Raw genomic sequence first — 24,775 nt, 5'->3', positions numbered from 1 at the left:
ATCAGAGACCAAAGTTGAGTGGACCATAATGGAAAGATGAGAGGGACTTCACACAAAATGGTTTGGATGAAAAGAACACAGGGGGAGTAGATGGATAGGAGGATAGGTAAAGGTCGGTCCAATCCTCACTGAAAGCATTTACCACCAAAGCTAAAGAATGTGGAATCAAAAACCAAAACAGGAGCAGTTTGGCATTGAGATAGGCAGAAAATACACTCAGAAGTGCAGTAGCAAACTGGAAGCATAACCATCAAGAAACTTGGGGGGAAAAAGGCCACTCCGTAGGTAGATTCAGATCACCTGGGGCGTGACAAGCAAGAAAGTGGACTTGCTGAGACTGGGGCCAAAAAAGGAGATCCATCATTTGAAAACAAAGAAAATCTGGATGAGTGCCTCTTGTTGATTGATGTTAGAGAAAACGGTCAAATTTTCGGAATGGATCATGACCAAATGGCCCCATAACAAAAGTTGGAAATGATCAAAGGCCCGATGGACTACAATAAGTTCTGGTAGGTTGATATGGAGGAAAGATTTGACTACTGTCCAATGACCTGCATTTCCTGAGAACCCAATTATGCTCTCCTTCCTGTTAAAGAGGCATCTATGAACAGGTGCAAATCTGGATGGGGAGGAGACAGAGGAACACAAGTAGATGTTGTCTCTGTAGACCCACCAGGTAAAGTCTACTTTAAGGAAAGAAGGGAGAAGAATGATGGAATCCAAGAGATGCCAAACAAGATTTCATTGATCATGCACCACCCACTGACGATCATGCATATGTGCACGACCCTAAGATATAAGGACTTCCATGGATGCCAAGGTCTCCAATAGAGACAGAACCTCGTTCCATTGACTTCAAACAAAGATAAGGCTAGGTCCTGCTGAGTTAGGTGTTCAAAAATATCCCCAAATGGATCAGATACTGTGGGGGTTGAGATAGGACTTCTCCAACTTGATTAGCCATCCACATGAGCAGCCTTCCATAAAAGGAACTGTGTATGAGAGAGAGAGGTTTGCTGGAACTGAGCTAAAAGTAGCCAGTCATCCATATAGTGATGGAACCACAAACCTTAGTCATGAAGATGACAGGAAAAGCATCTGAGCACACAAAATAAGACATAAGACACCAACTCCAGATCAAAAGGTAGAGAGCAGAATTGGAAAAATTAACCTCCATGAACAAAAGGAAGGTAATGTTTGTAGAGATAGGGATATGAAAGTATGCATCTGAAACATCAACCTTCATCATCCAAAGATCCTGAGTGAATGCCCACCAGATTGCAAGGAAGGACTCTATGATGAACCAAAGAAGATCAGTGTAGCAGTTGAAGTTGGATAGGTCAATGATAGAATGCCAATACCCAGTCTTTTTGGCAACCACAAACAACTGGGAATAGAACTACAGAGATGGACAACACACTTGTTCGATAGAATCTTAGTGTAAAACATCCCAAACCACATCTGAGAGATACTGGCAAAAAATGCAATCTCATGGAGGGTGGAAAGAAATGGAACGAATGGATAATGGAAGGAAGAGATAGAAGGGAAAGTCCTTCTGAAAGAACTTGGAGAACTGAGGGATCTGTGGTGAATGAACTCTACAGATAAACAAACCTGGTTAACAGTGCCCTTTCTGGGATAGTCCCTATGCAACTGATATCAGAATAAATAAACAGAAAAGAAGAGCAATTTCGAGGCTCACCACTGAAATGTGGGAAAAAGGCACAAATACAAGAGAGGAAGTAGGGGGAAACATGGGAATTCTAGCAGGAGAGGGTTAGGAAAGATGGGAAACTAAGTAGGTAATGGAGGAATGTTGATGTGCAGCCTCCACCCAAGTCTACTCCAATGTATCATGAAGATCTCCAAATACAAACTGGCACAAAAAAGGGATCCAAACATAAGTCCCTAAAACAGGAAGCAAGACGACACACATCCCTTCCAAGAATATCCCAAGAACAAAGGAGCTATGTATGCAGACATAAGGCTTAGAATGATAAGCACACCAATGTGGAAATGATAAGGGCACAAGTATCTGCCAAAACCCCCCCAGATGAACAGTGGAGAGTACCAGAAAAAGAGGTGAATGGAAGAAAGACAGTCAAGGACAGGGGTGAGTGTAAGCCAAAGAGATGAAAACTGGGCTGGGAAAAATCTCAATGTAGTCTCTGAATCAGATCCCTGCACTTGAATCAAAGGCTCCCAGGTTTGAGAGTCCAAATATGGAAAATCCAACCTACTATAGGCCAAAGCATAGGAGTCAGATAAATGTGGAGGGCGAGGCATACTGGCATCCAAATGTAATTAGGCTGAAAACTGATCAGCATGTTCTTGAATATCAGGATAGGAGTAATCTGATAAAGGTGCAGAATGAAGGAGGGAGGGAAAGAATCATAAGACACATGGGTAATTAACAAAAGATAAAATACTTGGGAAATCATTTCCAAAAATGCAAATGAATTAAATCCAAAGGTGTAGCATGGGATTGCATTGCAAAGAAAGGAGGTGGAAAAAAGGTTGTCCAAATCCTTGTCATCCTGACCCGATTCACCCATGAACAGAATATCTGGCCAGATTTCTGGAAACGTAGCAAGCTGGATGAGAGTTTCTAACCTTGATGTACTATGGCTGAAACCTCCTCAGAATAAAGTGTGATTCCAGAAACACAGAAGTAACAGGTGGATCAGCAGTGGCCAAACATATGACCAAAGTTCATAGCGTGAAAATTGAAAATATTCCATAGAAAACTAAGTAAGTAGAAATGAAATGACAACAAACTATGTTGTCAAAACACAATAAAGTTAACTTAAAATTGCATACAAAAATATGCAGAGGAAAACTAGAGAATAACTAGAACACCAAATCAAGAAGTGATGAAAGTAATGTAGAGCATAGAGGGAGTCAGCTAAAGTGCAGTTATACTATGTAAGGGTAGGTGGCAATAAAGCAAAAATTTTGCATATAGAGGGCGGCACAACTCGAGAAATGCTATTATGTGAGAAGAGGTTAAGTATCATATCAGAAGTTTTATTTATTAGTTATAAAAAGGTGTTTAGTGTATTTTCTACCAATGTGCATAACACTTCACAGCAAACAAACTTGGGTGGAAAAAGAAACTGTTGTACATTTTACATTCTCATATGGCAAAAGATTAACAGCTTCGATTCCATCAGAAAAGTATACAAGCTTAGAAATACAAGGTATTTGGGTAAAATACCAAAAACCTGTGAAAATACCAGTGTTGAAAGCAGTAGAAGCATTTAGATGTATCCAAGGATAACAACTTGGCTCTAATTTCAAAATAACTGTTGATGGATTATAGTGTAAAATGAGCTCTTTCAAACAGCTATAAATACATACATGTTAAAAGTATGTGTAACTTCAAAAACTCAATGCTAACTATTGAAGGGGGTTGACAAAATTTATTTCTTGTTTCAATTGCTTTCAACCAAAGAACTTTGAAACATACATGTCAAAATGGCAAGTAAACTACGTTCTTGTCTAGACATGACGTTACTTCGACAGTTTATAGCTTGTACATCACGTTCATTATTGCTTTCAATGTTTCTGTTGAAACTAAGATAATATAAACCTTTGAAATATAACACACTTGATAATAAATTTCATTAAAATACATTGATAGTAACATGATTTAATTAAATTTTGAATGTAACTCAGTGACATGAGCAAAAAGGAGTTTAAAAAAGTGCATCATTGTTAAAAAGTTTAAACTCAAAACATCTTCACCAACTAGTAAAAATGCGTTTTGGGTTGAAAAATCATGAAAATGAGTCATTATATACAATTAGCATTAAAAATCAGATACCTAATGTAATAGTTTAAATTTTGTTAGAAAAAAGGAAGGTTTATTATTTTAGTTAAATTTTATATACCACTAAGCTCTAAGCCGAGCAACAGATTTTAAGATAAACAGTTAATTTACATACTTACAACACGAACTATGGTCAAAATAAATTAGTAAAAATAAAACACTTAAAACGTTTTTACTGGCTTATAAAATCTCTAAGCCAAATAAGTGTGCAATATATTCCAAAGTCAGAATATTGGTGAATAAGATTTGCTATTCAAAATATAGTCATTAAAATATATGCACCATAACTAATAGAAAGAATTGTATTCGTCTAGAAAAAAGAAAAAGTAAATTCAACAAATTATTATAATAAAATGTACATTTAAGCTTTAAGTAATATTTTCTATGTAAGTAAGTTTTATAGATAGAAAAAAACTTAAAAAAGGGTATTTCACCCCCAAAGATAAGAAAACATTACATACCCCTGTTCATAATAGACACAAGCTAGATTTCCATGGACAACAGCATTGTTAGGACTGAGATTCAAAGCTCGTAAGTATGCCGCTACTGCCCTGTAAAGATAATACTTTAACAATCATTCTTGTCTAAATATGTACACCCACTCCACAAATTGGTGACAAGGAAAACAAAATCTTTTTATTGAGAAAAATTGAAGTTATAATTATACAGCTTTATTGAAACATTTTACGCTCCTGGAATTTGTTTAAAAAATGTCATGAAGTTTCAAATCAATATGAAACAATTTAAATGCTTATTAATAAAAGTTGACACTTATATGCTAACTCTTACACAAGAACCTATTTAAATGTAAATTACTAGTTCCAATTAAATTGTTGTTACATTAACAAGTTATACCAAATTTTGCTCAAAGTCACAAAATACTTATAATTTATGCTATTTTACAAGTTAATAAAGTAATCTTTATTTATTAATTAGATATTACACAGCCATTCTGTAACACAATATAAATACAAAAGTATAGTGATATTTGACTTTACAAAAATTTTTTTCCCTGAATCTATTTGATGATTATTTAAAAAATATCAGAAATAATTTTAACAATAGGAAAATGAAAAGGTATAATTACTTAATTTTTTTATATTGCTACATTGTAAAGGCTCATGAAAAACAATTCTTCACCTAATATTACAAATTAATATTTTTATTGGATGCAGATAAAATCTGTGAAAACAGAGAAAGGTCATCTTTTACCTTCTTATGAGAAATACACGTAGATCAGCTAAATTTTAGTTCTCAATCAAAATTCTTTGATCATAACTACATAAGTATTTTTCAGCAAATTATTATTCATATTAATGACATATAATTAAGTTCCACACAACAGAAGAGGTAAATATTAACTTCTATGATATTTTAATTAAAATAAGTAACTTTTTACTTACTATATTAACTCTCTCGCTACAAGCTCAGTCAAATTGGCAGAGTTTGTGACCCTAAATTGACCTTTATAGTTTCCATACTATAACTTTTAATAAGTTTTTTGTATCTTCACGAGATTTCACAAGCTTTCAGTAATCATCAAGTCATTTGTAGACAAAAAAAGATTCAAATTAAGTATATTCACAAAAATTTCTCCATGAATATGTATAGTCAAAGTATAATCCGATAGCAAATTGATTTTCACGTTAAGATTGAAATAATTTTTCATCTGAAAAATCTCAAAATTTTATTTGCATAACCTCTAAAACCTCCTAAATAAATTTCAAACGTTTTTCTTCAGTACAAATTTATATTTTATCTATTATTTTCTCTACCATAACTCTATACGAGGTTGGTCAATTTGACCGACCTTGTAACCACAAAACAAAACAATTAAGAAAATCTCAATTGTCCTTTTTTATCTTTCTAGAATGACTTGCAATATAACATGAAACATTTGTTTATCCTAAATAGCTTTAAACACGTAACAGTATACAACTGTTTATACTTAAATTTTATTGCCCTTTGAACCATGTCCAACTGATACTCCCCCATAAAATTTGTAAATCACTTGATGCATGTGGAGTTCATGTTACCCTACTGAATGACAAAGTGCATGAGCTACTCGAAAGTGTAACTCATGAAAACATTTTAATATAACATATTTTACCTAATCTAACCACAATAGTTTCTAATTTTTACATTGTAGTTACTTTTATAATAAGTAAAGAATACAGATGAAAAACAAGAAATATACTACTTACATGGATCTTTATTTTTTGCTGTCGACTGTAAATGACATTGGAACTCTACTTTCTTTTTATACTAATGGCATTACTGCACTAAATATTTTGTATTTAATTAAATAATGCAGCAAAGAACACAGAATAGTCACATGCAGAACAAATTAGCATAGCCTCGTAATTTTTTATGGCTTTCTAACTATGCAACAAAAGCTGTTAAAAATTCAACTAAGCACATTGATGTGTTTCCTATGGGAATAAAGTTTGCACTGGAAGCGAAATAGACAATTATCTGCACAGAAAACAATGTAATATAATACATCATTTAATACATTGAAACCTTGGCTTTCTATTGGTTATAAATAATATAGTATTAAACGACAGAACTGATGGCAATTTCTGAAAGAGAGAATGTGACACGTGGGCATTTTAAGAGAGACCCGATTTTCTACTTTATAGCTAAATAAGACTGAAGGTTATAAAAATTATGCTTTGCCTGAGCAATGACAACATTATAATGAGTAACAAATTAAATTTCAAATTTCTTGAAAGGGTGATAAATAAATTAGAGAAGAGGGGATGCCCAGAATGAATATGTTACAATTCTCATAACAGAAGAAATTCAGGTTTTTTGTTGTTTTTAAATATTAACACATAAAATTAAGAACTTAAAACATATATATACTATTAAAATTTGGATTATTACCTACATTTTTATGTACCATGACAAGAAAGTAGTTAAATTAACTTTTGAATGTGACATGTGCAGAAAAAAAATGCCTGTAGCAAAAGTGTTAAGCCCTTGCATTTTAGCAAATAAAAATCAAGTTTTTCTAGCCAGGCTAATAAAACATTTGTTTGGTTTATTTGACTCCAGCATCATTTTTATTTAGATAATTTGCCATAATGTTTCTCAATCTGTCACCTTGAACACACTTTCCTATCACTACTGAAATAATACAAACATCTGCAATATTTGTAAAAGCAATTTGATGACATCACATTGGACAGCCAATACTTAGCTACTCTAGACAATCTTGACCTAAAAATTATCTAGATATTCTGATATCAGCCAACTGTAAAAGTGATACAGATGGACAGAGCAACCTAATTCAGACTTTTTCCATGGACATTTTGTTTATCTATCAGCAGTTTAACCAAACCCTCACTATGACTTTTCATCTCAATTTCACAATTATACAAAAGGAACCATATTAGAAAGAATAACCCCACTACTCTCCCTACAATATTGTAACACAAGGAAATGTGAACAAATTGAAAATTCCACATAAATCATGAATGTGCACTACTGCTTTAACTATAAAACTTCCATTTTACTTTCACCAGAGAGTAATTTGTGTTTGCCTTTAAAAACTAATTTTGATATACGTGCAGTAAAGCAGTAGCACTGATCCTTTATGAAAGAACATACAATCTTAAGTATACTATACACCACCTTGAATCCATCATCATCAGTCATGCATAAGTTTCTTTTTCTGAATTACAGTATGTTATTATAATTATCCTTAAGACAATTAAATGAAGCATACCCAATGTGACACTTCAATTTTTACCATGTAATGGTAGAATAAATTCTGAAAAAATATTAATGACCTGTAATTCAGTATAACTTGATTATAATTATTTTCAGAAAAAAACAAAACAAAAAACTATTCCCATAAAAAAATTATACCTAATGACCTACCTGTCAAATATGCGAGCTTCCTTTAATACATTTCCCAGATTAATGTATGCGTCTAAGAAGTTGGGATCCAAATTAACAGCCTGAGTAAAGAAATAGAGGTAAAAATCATCTAATAATTTAGTAATAATCAAGTATAATTCTAAACTATTTAAGATAATTTTTTTAAAATTAAGTAATCAAAACTTCCAAGTATTATTGGGACTATCACTGTAATTACATCAAGTTTAAGCCTAATTTCACAATGTAAACTATACTTTTCTGCCTCCAAGTGAAGTTAGGGTATACAATGAGTGGGGGTAGTAGTACTTGCCCTGTCATTTTTGACAGGCTATATGCTAGTATAGTAATAAGCTACACACACAAAAATAATAATAAAAGTGTATGGTAAAAGTAAGCTACTAAATTAAAGAGAAATTGAACATCAATCTGGTAATGAGTATAGCTAATTAAGTATACTTTTCTTACACTCTTATTTATAAAGTTTAGAATGCACCTTTTCATCAGTTGTGTACCCTTACAGTCAATATTTTTATAACTACAAAAATCACATTAGTGTTATGCACAAATACAAACATCGAATAAAACAACAGCATTAAAAATTTAAAAAAAACTAAAGTTAATTAAAATGAAAAGTTAAAACTCTAAAAACAATAAATTAAACCATATTGTTATTAGGCAACCTTCTGATTACAAAATTTCAAAACAGGATTGTTTCATCTTGGTATCACAAGGTTTCTTTTTTTTTCAAGTTTCATACACAAATTTCTCATATAACTAACAAACTTAAAATAACAAGGCTTGTAGATCTAGATTTTTTATATACATATCTCTAAAACTTCCAATTTTGGTCCTTAGTTTTTCTTTCCTGGTCAAAACGTTAATTCTTATTTGAGTATAAAATTACTTTTATTTTCACCCATGAAAACAGCTTGTCAATGTATTAAAGTAACTACAAATCATAAAATGTCATTATATTTCATTTCATAATCAAAAACTTCATAAATATTTTTATTAATAGTAGTGCCAAAAACAATTAAATTTAGCCAGTTATGTTCACAGTTTAAAATTGTAAATACCTCAAATCAAAAAGCATGTAGCTGATGAAATGATTGCTATTATTATTATTTTTTTCAATATGGGATCATTCACAATTACCAACATTATCTTAAGCCAATAAAATCAGGGGAGAGGGTGTAATCAAATCATACTTTAATGACTAGCCCAAATCTACTATTTTGGTACAACATTCCTTGCCAAATGTTACATGATTTGTAACATTCACTGCTGCATCCAACAACTCAAGGTGCATGTACATACTGGAGACTGGAATGGTTTTATTACAGAATTTATTCAACACAGATTTTGTTGTTAAGTAGTTAGATACTGTGTCCCCATTTTCATTTCTGTAGTGCATATTGGTGTATAATAGACATTTTAATACCAAATTGTTATTGTTCTTTAATTGGACATTCAAAAGCAAAACACTGGGTATTCACTTAAAGTAAAACAATAATTTGGTGTTATAAGGTCATTTATTTCTAGTATTAATGTGTCCCCATCTAACCTATCAAAAAGCCAGTGTATGTCACATCAAGCTTGATTTAGTGACAGGGGTGCAGTGAGGGCACATGAAACCTTAAAATTGTAGAGATCATTAGTATAGTAAGCCAAAAGTTAAGACAGCCTAGAGCCAAGTGCATAAAATTTATCATGAAAGTAAAAATATTGATTCAATTTTAAACTTAAATCATTTCTGCATTAATTAAGCTATTTTCTGTTACAGCACCAACATTTTAAATAAAAACAAGTCTCTTTAATCAACGGAGACTCTAAATTAAGAAATTAATATATATCTTACCAGTTTTGTTGTTTATACATTTCATTTTATACTTTCAGTACAAAGACTAACAACAATATTAGGTTATACTGACATAAAATCCATTGTTGGAATATAGTGTTACCAAAATGCACTGGCCTTTCTAGATATTAAAACTTTTTAATTAACTGATTTTTACCAATAATTATTCTATGAATATGTCGCATGTTCATTTCATGAATGATCTTAATTTTGATGGGCTCACAAAGGAATTTGTTGATCAAAATTTATTTATTTCAGTTAGTGATGAAATGTAATGTTAGGGTATACTATGGGGTGGTAGTACTTTCCCTGTCATTTTTGATGGGCTATACACTAGTACAGTAATAAGCTGCAAATAATAATAATAAGTGTTTTATCAACTAACATGAACCAACTTGTGAAAAGAATGTTAACTATTTTCCATGCCAGTAGATGTACTAAGTAAATATTATTCCATTTCTTATTTACACTAATTATAATTCTATCACACAAATAAGTTGGAAAGCATTCTTTTGGGTGTAAACAATGTTTAACCCCTTCTGTGTCAGGCTTATTTTAGGAAATGAGCTCAAAAATTTCAGGTTTTATATTTTTGCTTTTCGTTAGCCTATATGTATATATATCAATAAAAGTTATTTTATGATCTAATATTCTACTATTTCTGCACAAAACATACTTGATAAACAAACGTGCCATATCTGGATTTATTTCAATGAAACTACATTGTTTATGATAAATAATTCAGAATAAATCCAACAGAGGCCAGCACAAGTGACATTTCCAATGCTATCTAGCCAGCATTGATTGTAATATATAACATGTGAATAAATGTGGGCAAATAATTAAAAATATGGCAAGAAATGGTTTGCCCAAATTAACTTCGATAAATCACAGAAGATATTAAAGTAAAACATACACAGAATTAATAATTGCTATTGATATTTTTTATTTTTACTCTGCTTTAAAACAATTTCAAGTTCCTATCTAAAAATTGTTCTCTAATTTAAATACCTACCTCATTACATACCCATTCATTTTGGAAAAACTGTTAACTTTATCAATGACAAATACCATTAAAAAGAGGCTCCTAAACTACCTAGTCACACAGTGGCTGAAACCAAGTTAGTTTTACTAAGCAAGTCACTGGAATATCAAATGAAAGTTAAAATTTACTTGTTGTTTAAGGATACAATACTTTTTCTAAGTTTTGTTTATGTACTCTTCTGCATGTGCAATACTAATATACAAAAAACACAATTCCTAAAGTAAATGGAATGTACATACTGAAGTACAAGCATAGGATGAAGCAATTTCTTTAAAAATGTATTCACACGTGTGCAAGATTACAGATTAATATCCCTTTCAGTAACCATTGCAAAACTATGCACAAAATGCTTCATTTCTAAATTCACACTTCTGGAATTTTTTTGTTGTAGTTCAACTTTAGTTTACCTACTGTAAATACAAACCTTAAACCTTCATCTTCAGCAGCTAATCTTAAAAGATCATACAGCTAGCATGAATTAATTTATATTTTTATATGTTGTGAGAGTTAACAAAATTCACATAACACAAACAAAAACTTCAGATGTCAACTATTAAAAATCCTGACAATAGATAGTTGAATAGTTTGATTTCAGTAACCCTTAATGTTTACTTAATCATCTAATGGAGCAACTCACCTTTTCAAAATGATGAATAGCCAACCAGATTTCACCTTGAGCATTAAAAACACATCCTAGGTTACTCCAAGCAACAGCAAATGCTGGACAAGTTTCAATAGCTTTCAAATAACATGCCTTGAAATGGTTGGGGGTGGAAGAAAAAATGAGGAATAGGGAAGATGGGGGGAGAAAAACACCTTAGATTAGACAATGTCAACATTCTGATGTCATGGTATGACAGTAAATTAAAATAAAACATATCGCAGCTTGAGAGCTGGCACACAAGCTTTCAGACACGCATCGCACGCAGCAGGCCAATATCTTGGCAGGAGCAGACATGTCTATTCAATGAATGAGGTCACAGTGCACTTGTACTGGCACCTCCAGTTTCTGCTGACATTAATAATGCTCCTACAAAGATGTACGCAAGCTAAGCTTCCAGCTGCACGCATAGCTAGCAAAACGCTCCATTTGTGAATGAATGGTAAAAAAAACAATAAAAAAAACATTTTTCTATTTAGAGCAATGACTGATTAGTGAGCTTTTTTTCCTGATGAACTTGTACTAGAAGAAAAAGCAAACACAAAAATTTTAAAGAAACTAGATTGGAAAAAAGTTTACACTATGAGCATCAACAGACTTAAGAATTTAGGATAAACATTAAGATTTTTGCGTAGATGTTTAATTAACATAAGCCAAATAACAAACCAGATGAACTTGACTGACTATGTATTCATTACCACGACTGATCGACGTGCTTCCCACTGGGTGGTGGTTCCAGGTACCATCAGACTTGCGTTGCAGCTAACCCACTCTGATCACCACTGAATGACACACAATCACCTATTAGTATGACTAAGATCTTTGGAAGAGAAAGAAGAATGAATCATTATAGAGTAGTGTTGAGAAATCCACATGAGATAGTGCTGTAAGATACCTCCTGCCAACACACATAGGAAGCAATAATTAAAAAAGAAATTCCACTCAGATCTCTAATGCAGCATATACTCTAATTCCAAAATGGAATAAAGATTTCTAAATGTCCAAATACAACAACCTCGTATACGTAGCTGTTTCACAAACTGTTTAAAACTACTTGCATGTAAATTTAGATAAGAATAAGATCACTGCATTCTTAAAACTAGTCTAAAAACACTAGTGTTAAAAGTATGACAATAAATAATACTAAAAGATATATGAGAAAAGCTGAGCAGCTTTTACTAGCATAGAGGTTTCCCTTCCATTTGTGCTCACCTGCGTGTATTTAAAAGCAGAGACAACTGTAATACCCACTTTATTTATTAAATATCTTTTCACATGCAGTATTTCTACCGCAATCTGTGCCATTTTAATTATTTTACAATTTTAATATGTTCACCCATACACCAAGATAATCCAAATGACACTGTTACCCTGTTACCTATTAAAAACTATAGCAAAAAACTAACTATTGTAAAATATTATGAAATCTAAAAGGTTCGAGAACTTGCGACAAAATTTCACAGTTAAAATGGTTCACAATATTTTCACCTTCAAAGGTAGTAAGACAACCATTCACTAGAACAAGAATGTATTAATTTGGATAACACTGCTTAACCCTTTGCAGACAAGTCATTGTTGAAAGGCCATGTAATCACATTTGTTGACTCGCATTCAAAGTTCTATTGAACTACTATTTCATGAATTTATGTCAATAAGTGTGGTATCAAACTGTAGATTATAATTCAAATCTTAGCATTATACCTTACTCAATTTCTTAATTTAAAAGTAAATATTAAAAAAACACAGTTAAACATCGATTTTCATGTGTCACATTGTATGTTGAATAAAGCACTGGTTCAAATTAGATGTTTGTGAAATCAAAATACTATAGTTTCATACAAATTAAAAATTCAAATTACCAATATTGACAAACTAGAATATAAAATAAGAGCCTCTTATCTTTTTAATTTGCTAAGATATTGCTCATGTAATAAATCAAAAACAGTGGCACCCCACCCACCTTTTTCCATTTTTGGAAACACTCTTATATGCACTTATTTCTATACATGACATGAATAACCAATCGGAAGCTTAGCCATTTTAATGTGTTTGGATGCCATCACTTTCTTTCAAACCAAGATTTCAAGGAGGTAGCTTGTGTCTTTAGTTTGCTCGAAATTTCATATTTTTTAGACTGAAATACACCTTAGTCACTAAGTTGAGAAATTATAGTGGAATTCTATGGTATTGATATTGTAATTTATGATATTTTGATCATTCAAATGTATATATAAAACCTATAAAAAAATTTTTTTTTTCATATCCTCCACGTGCAAACTTTTAAAAGGGTTAGCAACCTACGCCAAGCAGCAACTGAGCACAAAGGTAGTGACTAGAAGAGAATTGTTTGCTTTACTTCTTTATTTACTGTTCTATGTTTTAGGAAAAATAACTAAGACTCAAAATAGCAATAACCTATATACATATAAAATGTATAATAATTGAAATGTGGCTGTATTTTACAAAATATTAGCCGACTAAAACACAGCCAAGACAGGTCACTTTGAAAAGATTAAAGGTTAGTTTTATATTATTGGATACAGTAACACGAGTGCACATGCACCACATCATTGTAACTTCTGTATTGTTTGCCTGACATGGCTGAAAGGTCAATAATGAAAATAAAAAAATATATATAAATGTATAATGTTATGAAATTTAAGCTATTTAGTCTAAATATATGTTTTCGTGTTATAATTTGTTGTTATTCTTGAATGAAAAAGTACAACTTATATTTATTAAATTTTTTTTAACATGCTTATGAGATTCAGAGATGCATTACTGAAAATAACAGATAAAATAGTTGTTTTTCTTAAGAAACATTTGATAATTATCTGGACGTTATAGAAATTTCACATGTGAAATTTGAAAATTTTCTGATGCATAAAAATATTTTTAATCTTAAAATGAAAATTACTTTGCATGCTGGACAAGCAACAATTGAAAAAAGATATGAGAAAAACATTACTTCACAAACCTTAAGACTTAATAAAAAAATTTGATAATATTTTACATATGAAAGCATTGTAATGATTATTGATAATCGGCAAAATTTCATTAACATTTGCTTACTACTTTAAAAGTTTTAGCATGAAAACTATAACAAGCACAAAATGGTTATGAGGTCAGTCACAGGGACTGAGCCCAAGCTGAAAGAGTTAACCAAAGTTTTTTCCCTCTTTTTAAAACTGACTTTTATTACATGCTAAGTACACCAAAAGTAAATTGAAAAATCATTTTCTACCTGTTATACTGAACATTTAATATCGTTCTCTAACACTGTTATAATAACTTGCACAACATATACAGCGTTTTATAGCTAACTGAATTAACTATTACCTATTCAAGTTTCATATATGATTAGCAAATAGTAGTACTATATTTCACTGATTAACACATGAAGGATTAGTAAATTATTTTAGTAAGATTTACTGAGAAATATACGTTTTTAAGTTGCATAATATAACCTTAGAAAACAGCTTTAAACAGAATGACACTCATTTTGACCACTAAAGCTATACATACATTTATAACCAAATTATTTGTGCAGCTCACAAATATTAGATAACATAACCCAACAGAAAGCAAAAATCTCTTGATGCCTTACTACAGCAGTATTTGTTTGAAAATATAGTTAAAAATAAAAAACAAATTCACTTTATTACTAAAAATGTATAATAAAATAAACAATGTCTGAAATATGCACATTATTTTTTTTGTGGTTTTGGTCAATACATTTGAAACTTACAGCTTTATAACTAGTGTGCATAAAATATAAAGGTAGGATTTTGTTTAAAGCAAAAAGCAGGTACACTAAATTTTCTTTGGATGCTCAAAAGAAAAGTGTACATTGAAATTCTTAAGTGTCAGAAACTATCAGTCTAAAAGAAAATCACCAGTCCTTTTACCAATGTTTAAAATAATTTTATGTAGACTTTTGTTACCTAAGTATTTTAAATAATTTAATATACTTGTACATAAAGAAATCTGAATTCCATTTTAAAACCAGCCACGAAAACAATCATTTCTAGATGCAGTTCCGTAACACTCCCTAGTTGTGGTGGCAGAAGACCGTTTCTCTTGTTATAAGAAGTACTTGTAGGTTAGGAAAAAAAAAAAAAAAGACGAATTAAATCATTTAACAAGTTGCCACATATTTACATTTCAAAAACTTTGTCATGAATGTTAATGAAAAAAGGGTGGAAAGTTTTTCAAAGGCTGCTTGAAAATGAATATTTAATTATTTCGAAGCTTATGAACAGTCAGTTTGTACTTCGCTGCAATATATATCAAGCAGAAAGATGGGATATTGCACAATGTTTTCAACAACAAATAATTTCAGGATGCTGTATATACACAATCCTAAATTTAATGTAACTGAGTAAATCTACACTAAATTATAATATTGAAATTTTGGTAACTTTGATAGCAATATCCCTTCTTTTCATCACAAAGTCATGTTTTACAAAAAATAAAAGCAAGCGCACTTCACACAACAAGGTTGTCAAAACATCTTAGGCTGTATCAATACTGAAACAAGAACACCTAATGTTAATAACCATCTGCTATAGACACAAATTTTTGTACAAATTAAAAAAGTTAATATGAAACAGAATTTTCCAGCAATATATGTACAATTTTTGCTATGTTGCAGAAAGATTTTGCAAATACAGAGAATATTTATTATCCCATGAAATGATGGCTACCTACTCAATCTGTTTCCTCTGTGTGTGTGTGTAAAAGAAATTCAACTTCAGGATCCATACTGAGAAGTTTCTTATATACCTAGAGTTACCTTAAAAACCTGCTTTACAAAAAATTTGTAATATATCCTTTACACTAAAAAATTATTGCTCAATGTTTTTAACTAAGTGTTGCTCAATCTACTAGTGGTTATTAAACTGGATTTATTAGTTGTAATACTTTTAATCTTCTAGGTAATTTCAACAAATAGTGGCACCAACTTTAATCACTTCTATATTTCCATGCATTCTAATTATCATTTCACAATCCCATAAGCCCATTAGTTTATTTATTTCCTAGAAACAGAATATTTAGGTTTCCAAAACCCTCTATTGATTTTCTTTCTCATTGTCAGACTAGTGTGTGAAATGAGTTATCATCTTAAAAGGACCACAATAACTTTTATTCCATTACTAAAACTGCAAGTACACTATCTTTCTCAACCATAAATTAGATTACTTTAACACTTGTACACAGTTTTTGGTTTTATACAATTTTTTTTTGAAAATACTATACAAAAAACTTGGTTTATGCTTTAATGGTTGGTGAACTGTTAGTTATTAGCTTATATAATTTATTCTTAAAAATATTTTCAAGATACACCTAGTAATGTTTTGAAAGCCTTTTGCAACCTGAAATTCCTTGCTGACAGCTACTCTGAAAAACAAAAACGCTGCTACCACCTGCCCTGTTCATAATATTCTTATATAGTTATACAGGAATCTTTATGCTTAACAGAGCTGCCTTTGAAAAGAGAAAATGGGAATGACTGAAGAAACAGGAATTGAGTACCTGAAAGTATATAAAATAAAAAGATTTAATAAAGTATCAAAAAAGTTCAAACCATAAAATTTAGCAGAATAAGGATATATATAGAAGGTAAAACACATTAGTTTGTCGGAGAGATTAATTAGGAAAGGATGAAATAGCTTACAAGGTGAACATTACACATTAGGAGGTCACCAACAATATTTCCTACCTTTGCTTCATCTAACCTTCCCAAAGCTTTAAGTAGATTTCCCAGATCACTTCTTACACAGTACAGATCCTAAAATATAAAAATTCAGACAATATAGTCAGTTGTAAGTAACTATCACACAACTTTTGTAAAATTAAGAGAAGTTTAATGTTGGCCTCATTTTTTTCTGTAGTAATGCTCAATTCACCTGTTAAAAAAGGCTTTCAAGACTAGGAAAAAATCTCAAAGTATATCACAATGACTTCTCAGATTAAAACTATCTATATTTATACTTTTCTATTTTTACTTTCTTGAGCTTTGTTTTCACAAATTTCAGACATTTTTTATTGATCTGTTAATCTGCAAGTAAGTTATATCTCAATTCAATCCTTTAAAACAAAGGGTTTCTTTGTGTTCTCTTAACTGTCCAATGGTAACATTTGACATAATGTTTTTTTTTTAAATTTTCTAGAACCATCCAAAATTTTTGTCAAGGCCTTTCATGTAATTTCAACAATGAAAGTCCAGTAATTTATCCCTAGAATTACTTTTCTCAGTTTTTTAAACAAATTTTGTATGCTTCTAAAATTTTTTTGTACCAAACTACTTGTAAGCCCTTGAACTTTAATTTTCATTACAAGGCTAAAACAGGTGAAATACAAATATTTTGTTCTCCACATCTAAAAGATACAGATTTTAATGCCATGAAAATAGTAATTCTACTACACACATTGTAAAAATACTCAGCAAATGCATAGCTCAAGAGCATACATTGTGAAGAAATTCTATCATTATGTTTCATTATCTTACATTTTAGTTACTTTTATAAGAATAAATGAATAATGTACATGAAAAACATGAATTATAGTACTTATCTTTGCCTTCTTGTTTTGTTTTGCTGTTAGTTGCTGATATTTAATAACATGCATAAAGCAAACGTCATATAACTGTCATAATTTAACTGGATTTCTAACTATGAGATAAGAGACTTAAAATAAATATTTAAGCTTTTCTATCTGAATATCAGGAAACTTTCAAACTGAAAAAGAAAGGGACAATATTCTGTATTGAAAATGTAATATAATTCAACATTTGATAGATTAAACTTCATTCTATTGGTTATAAATAATATACAACATCTGAGAAAATTATTGGCAATTTGTGAGAGATGTGTATAAATTGCTATAGTTAAAGATACAGTTAAATAATAGGTCTTACTTTTACATTTTAGTTAATTATGTATTAATTGTGTTTTAAGTTCATACTTGAAGGGTTTAATGATTTTTGTTAAGTTTATATGTTATCCTCTCGCTGGGGTAGGCTTAGAAAAGATATACGTGCAGAAGCTATACTGCCATTAGCTAAGAAACTGTGAATCATAACTTCATGGTAGCCCACCAGTACCAAGTAATATTCTCATAAATCATGAAAAATAAAGTATTGGAATGGAAAACAAAACTGTAAAAATAAACTAAGTGAAAAGGTAAAATAAAAATGTGAAACTACACATATGACCAAATGAAGGTATTTTAAGATTACTCAACAAAGAGTTAAAAGGTATGTACGTATTTCTATTTCTTAATTTTAAATACTGATGATAATATCTAGTGTTAGTAATATAGTAGAAAAAATGGAAAATAAATTATATATATATGTGTGTATCCTTACAAACACATTTGATATTCATTTACGTAGTTCTAGAATTACACAAATTAAATGTGAAAACTGTAACATAAAAATTATTATTTTCATACTTCATATAAAAAAAAAAATCACCTTGCAGGTGAACTATTTTTTGAGTCAGTGTAAATAATTACATCAAATAATGAATTTTTATTAAAAATAATAAACAAAATAAAATAAAATATTTATTTTTCTGAAACTCAATACCTTTAGAAAAGTTCTCGTCAAATTTCAAACAATTTTGTCCACTAGTTTGATTTTTGGAGAGACATTTCACAAGAGTTATGTCACCTACTTATTATGTAATTATGTTGTCATGACAGGGTTAAGAACATAAAACTTATATTAAAATTTGATTTATTAACTATGGTTTGATAACAAGTTTATTCATATACATTGACAATAAAATACGTAAATACACTAATTTGATTTTTGATACCTCACTAGTATGAAGGCTTGGTTTGGTCATTGGTGGTAGTGTCCAGGATCACTGATGAGGAGTGGAATTCTCCGAAACTAGTCTGGCTCATAGACACACACCCCAATGAAAGAATAGACCATTCCAAGCTTTAACTTGTTGTTAAACAAATGTTTAAACAACTCTAATTATACAATTATGTACAAGATGCCCAGTGTCAGATAACAATACGAAGAATTAAATTGTGGCAGATGCTCAAAGTTCTTCAACTACCTATAGAATGATAGATTTCTTTTTAATGAGTGTAAAACACATAAATACACCAGTTTGATAACTGTTGTTGTTTTATTTTTCTTGTCAGAAATACTAGAAAAAATCAAAATTAAATATTTTTCTGAAACTACGTACTTTTAGGAAGTTTCTTGTCAAATTTCAAACAATTTCTTCCACTAGTTTTATTTTTGGAATCAAACCTAACAATAGTGATGTTAGACCATATGGATTGTATGATATGGCATTCATAGAAATAAGAACAGTCAAGATAAAATACATGTCCAAAATGCCCTTGATTTTGTTGTGAACCGAGGTTAAAAAAATTAAAGTAAAAAACCCTAAACCCATAAATAGCTAAAATCATGAAAAATTTGGACAGTGTCACTGCCATTAATGACACTGTTCAACGTCAAATCTCAAAATATGTCAAAAATGGTGCCACTGCTAGCAGTCATAGTGACAGCACAAAAGTAATACTTGGGCAATTGCAACTTCAGTGTCACAAAACTACACATTGGTGGATCAGTCCCTTGTAAGACTTCAATAGATAAGGAAACTGTGGCCAATATGAAGTCATGCCAAGATAACTTTTACTCTCCAGTTCATAGATAAACCCACCAAAATCCTCATAAGGAACTAGCAGAGCTATGGTACTACAAGAGCAGACACTTTGCTCTAATATCAGCTATCTTGTTCCCATGAATACCAATATGGCAAAGAATCCTGAAAAACTGCACAGTCTTTTCTAAGAGAGAATTTTATCTGAAGTAATTCCATGGCCTTCTGAGAACTAAACAGGTAAGTATATATTGTACAATTAGTGTACTGCTTAGCTTCTACATGATCCAGAACAAGTGAAATGGCATATAACTCTGCAGTAAAGAAAGCATTTGTAGAGGGGATCCTGTGAGCAGCCACAGAGCCAGAGCAAACCTTGGTTGAACCCATAGTTACCTCGTTTTGAACAATCTGTAAAAAATATGAACAGAAGAATGGTTTGAGAGATGTTCATAAAAAAGGTACTTCTTTCAGTTCTTCAGACGACTCAGAGAATACTCACAAGTGAGGGGTGGTAACAAGCCATGGTGGGATGGGCTGACCACCCAGTGTCAGAACCATTACAGTCAAACGTATGTGGATATGAATAAAAAAGGTAGAAATAGCAGACCATCTGCCATATTTGCCCAAATATAATGCACACATTTTTCCTCCAAACACCTCCCGAAAAATTGATTGCACATTATATTCGTGCACGTTCAATTTTGTTAGGTATTTTACTAGAAGCTACCACCTAAAATCATTTTACAGGTTTCAAAAAATGTTGTGTATCCAATGCAATGGACGGAATGGATGATGACATGCTGTGGGAATCAGATGATTAAGAAGAAAAAGTTCAAGGAAGCAACTTCGAAGAAACTAATGGTAACAATAATTCTAGAGATGATTAAGATTTACACGAAGATGAATGATTAGCTTAGTGTATTACCGCATATAAACTTTTCAATAAATTTTGTAAAATTGACACAAAAATTTCAATGAAAGATTTCCAAAAATATTAAATACATCAAGTTGTTTACTGTATTTAGAAACTATTCAATACATTTTGTATAACTGATGTCTAAAAAAAATCTTCAATTTAATCTTTCAAAATTAGGTGTACATTATATTCAAGTACATATTGATATGTTCCAAAAGCATATCCTGCTGAGGTATGATGACATAATGCCAGGTGAAATGCTATGGTAAGAATCAGTGCTTTGCAGCATACTGCAAAGAAAGTTGCAAACAGCTGATGTGATAAGAAAGTTCCAAGGACTGAGTGTAAACTCTGGTTTGAAGAAGTGCAGAAAGCCCCTATGCAGAGCTAAAGCCCCTATTGATGCATAGATTAAACATTCTAGAGGTAGAGCCCTGGCTGACCATAGAACTAAGTCCAGCATAGATCTTTAGCATTGAACACTTATCCGCTATCCAAGAAATGGAAGAGAACCCAAAGGATGTTCAGTGCCTTTATGGTTAATGTGTGGAATAAATGTCAACTTACAGTCAAAGAGAATTTCCAAGAACTTTGTCTCAGCCATAAAGGGAAGTATAGCGTCTCCAAGATGGAGTTTGGGACCAGGATGCATTCCCCACTAGCAGCAAAGATGTATGCAAACAGTTTTAGGTGACAAGAACATGAAACTGTCTGCTGTCCACCCACACAAACAAATAGGAGCAGTCTCAAACTGCTACTCATATTCAATGACATACAGGAAGTCTGAAAATCAGAGACATAAAGATGTTTGCAACAGTAGGAAGAAGTTGATCAGTATGGTACTAATCTTCATGCTGAAAAGTGTGAGACTCAGGACATAGCCTTGAAGAACTCTAAAAACAAGTTCCTGTGTGACATAATAGGATAACACTAATCCCATGTCGACTTCAAAAAAGTTAACTGACTAAATAAGTTACAAATAAATATGGGTAAACAGTCACACAACCCATAGAAATGAAAATCTTGTAAGATGCCACAACTCTGTGTGCTGTCACAGGCCTTCCGAAAATAAAACTTCCAAACAAGATGTTTCCTCTTAAGGATGTTTCAAGTCAATTTGGGATTCCATGGTGGATCAATGTCTGCACAAAAAAACACTGCGTAGGTGAGAGATTGGTGTTTGATTCAAGGAACCAAACAAGCCAAACAAAGCAATAGGTCTATAATTTGGGGGGGAGGGGGGGGCTTTCACAAATTAGAAAATAAAATGATAACAGCCCTAACTCATGCATCTGGAAAGTTCTCCTACTGCCAAATCTGGACAAGGATTCCATGGAAAATGTATCAAGGTTTTAAGGATCATACAAACAGCTGCCTAGATAATACAATTAGTTACTGCATCCACACAGTCATTAACAGAAGTAAGGTTAACAATAGCAGGACAAACCTCTGAAAGAGTTATAAAGGAAGGCCCACTCCAGTATCCCCTGTGACCTGAGTTGGATAGCATCTCCCTTAGAATGATAGGAAAATGATCTACTTTGAACCAGTGCTGCATTCAACATACCATGTGACACACAAAAATTGATGTTTATCTGTGTTTTTTATTTGCTTTTCAATAAGAAATTGAGTAATATATATATACATATTACTAAAATTTGAATTATAATCTACAATTTGATACCAAACTTTGTTTATCCTTTAATTTGTAACCGTTTAGATCTATTTATATTTAACTAAATACTATCCGTGCCATCACTCAGGGAGCGTGTAGCTCACATTACACTAATGAATTACATTACCCACGAGCTGCTATTGTGTGCCTTGTGAAACATTTTTATTATAATACTATTATTATTTATTTTACTTAAACAAATCTTGAGAAACCTAAAAGGATTCCTATTTTTATATTCTAGTTACTTCTTCGTAAAGAATAAACATGAAAAACAAGAAATAAAATATTTAACCTAACTGTGCGACAAGAGCCATTACAAATTCATCCAAGCTAGACATTAACTTTCTCACGGGAACAAATCTTGTATTCTTGAGTAAAATTTATGCTTATCTGTTCACAACACATTATACATCATTTGATAGATGAAAACTTTTACTTTCTAGTGGTTACAGGTAATATATAATGAAATATAAGAGAGAACCATCAATGAATTCTTAAAGAGAGGATGTGACAGGTGGGTGTGACAGAATGGGTCAGATTTTCTATTCGATAGCTCTGTAACCAAACACAATTGAGGGTTATAAATATTATGGTTTGTCTGAGCAATAACGATTTTATACAGAGAAATCTACGTTCAATTTCATACATTTTCGAGGGGTGGTGGATAAAATAGGGATGATGATATGCTGAAAGAAAATGTGTCACGTGGGTTATACTAGTGGAAATTCAGGATATTTTTAGCTAAGATTTTATGCTATTCTAATTAGAGTAACATAAACAAAAAGTAGTTTAATAAAATTTTGAATGTAAGACACTAAATCCATGTGTCATGCACAGTAAAGAATACCCCTGGTGACAGGGTTAAGATGAGTAGACAGAATCCATAGGAGATATAAAGATCCATCTACACCCCATTGAGACAGTGAAACAGAGTAAAGAAACTTAATTTTTCTGGAAATGGGGTTACCAACTTCTGTGCCTCAGTATAAAAAACCATAAGTCATAAATATCGCTGTCTTTATCATCACAATGAACACATTTTAAACCCTTGTGACAAGATGTCTTTAAACCAAAAGGCTAACACTGAAAACATATGATAGGGTTTTTGGAATATAAGGCCTGAAGATGAAATTCAAATAACCTGCCTTGAAAGATACAGGTGGCCATGATGACATGAATTTAACATTTTGTGAACTTGAGGATCGTAAGAGAATAAAACAAAAGTTAAGAATTTCTCATTAAGGATTCATTTGAAATAAAAGAATTAAAACTTACGTAACATAAAACTTGAATTTTAACGCTGATTTCATTGACAAACATTAATCATAAAATAGCTTAATTAAAGAAAAGGGTCACCGTAAGAAAGAAGTTAACCATTTCAAGATGGGTCATAGGTGAAAAGCCATGCCATCTCATTTGTTCATTTGCATTCAAAATGTTATTCAACTACTATTTCATGAATTTATTCAATAAGTTTGGTATCAAACTGTAAATAAAAATTATAATTTTAAAACTATATATTACACAATTTCTTAATTTAAAGAAAATAAAAAAAACAGAAACATTGATTTTTGTGTGTCAAGTGGTATGTTCAATGCAGCACTGGTTCAAATTAGATGTCTGTGAAGTTAAAATACAGAGTCTATAGTTTTGTACAAATTAGAAACTCAAATTACAGATATTGACAAGCTGTAATATAAAATAAGAAGATCTTTCCTTTTCTAATAAGAGCCTCTTATCTTTTCAATTTCTTAAGATACTGCTCATGTAATAAATCAAGTACAGTGGCACCCTGCCCACCTCTTTCAATTTTTGGAAATGCTCCCTTATATACACTTACTTCTATATATGACACGAATAACCAATTGGAAGCTCAGAATGTCCCCCAAGTGGTTTTCTCAGCCTTTCTAATGTTCTGTTGTCCATTTCTTTCTTTTGAGTTAAGATTTCAATGAGGTTGGTTGTGTCTTTACTCTGCTCGAAATTTCATTTTTTCAAGAGTAAAATACATCTTAGTTACTAAGCTTGATAAATTATAGTTGAATTCTATGGTATTGATGTAGTTGTTTATGATTTTTTAGTTATTCAAATGTATATATATAAAACCTTTAAACATTTTTTTTGTTTCATATCCTCCACGTGCAAAATTTTTAAAGGCTTAGCAACCAAGTCAAGCAGAACCCGAGTACAAAGGTCGTAACTAGAAGAGATAATTGTTGCTTAAATTCTTTAGTCACTGTTCTATGTTTTAAGAAAAATAAGTT

At 31.3% G+C, this 24,775-nt stretch overlaps 1 protein-coding gene across 12 annotated transcripts in view; it reads right to left on the bottom strand.

Moving 5' to 3' along the window:
* Positions 1-24,775, bottom strand: part of LOC106466240 (UDP-N-acetylglucosamine--peptide N-acetylglucosaminyltransferase 110 kDa subunit) — a 108,979-nt gene that overhangs the window by 52,094 nt on the left and 32,110 nt on the right. For 8 of the 12 annotated variants that reach the window (XM_013926492.2, XM_013926494.2, XM_022394216.1 and 5 more), the window contains 4 exons: positions 17,007-17,075; positions 11,261-11,377; positions 7,721-7,800; positions 4,294-4,383 (listed from right to left, as the gene is read on the bottom strand). In XM_013926492.2, the coding sequence (XP_013781946.1) occupies positions 4,294-4,383; positions 7,721-7,800; positions 11,261-11,377; positions 17,007-17,075 (356 nt within the window). Of the gene's footprint in view, positions 1-4,293; positions 4,384-7,720; positions 7,801-11,260; positions 11,378-11,982; positions 12,942-17,006; positions 17,076-24,775 lie in introns of those variants that run through there. The other 4 variants (XM_022394218.1, XM_022394219.1, XM_022394220.1 and 1 more) reach the window with 3 other exon arrangements.

The sequence above is a fragment of the Limulus polyphemus genome, unplaced genomic scaffold (assembly GCF_000517525.1).
Source record: "Limulus polyphemus unplaced genomic scaffold, Limulus_polyphemus-2.1.2 Scaffold2202, whole genome shotgun sequence".
Classification (NCBI taxonomy): Eukaryota; Metazoa; Arthropoda; class Merostomata; order Xiphosura; family Limulidae; genus Limulus; species Limulus polyphemus.
This window is presented reverse-complemented; position numbering and strand designations above follow the sequence as displayed.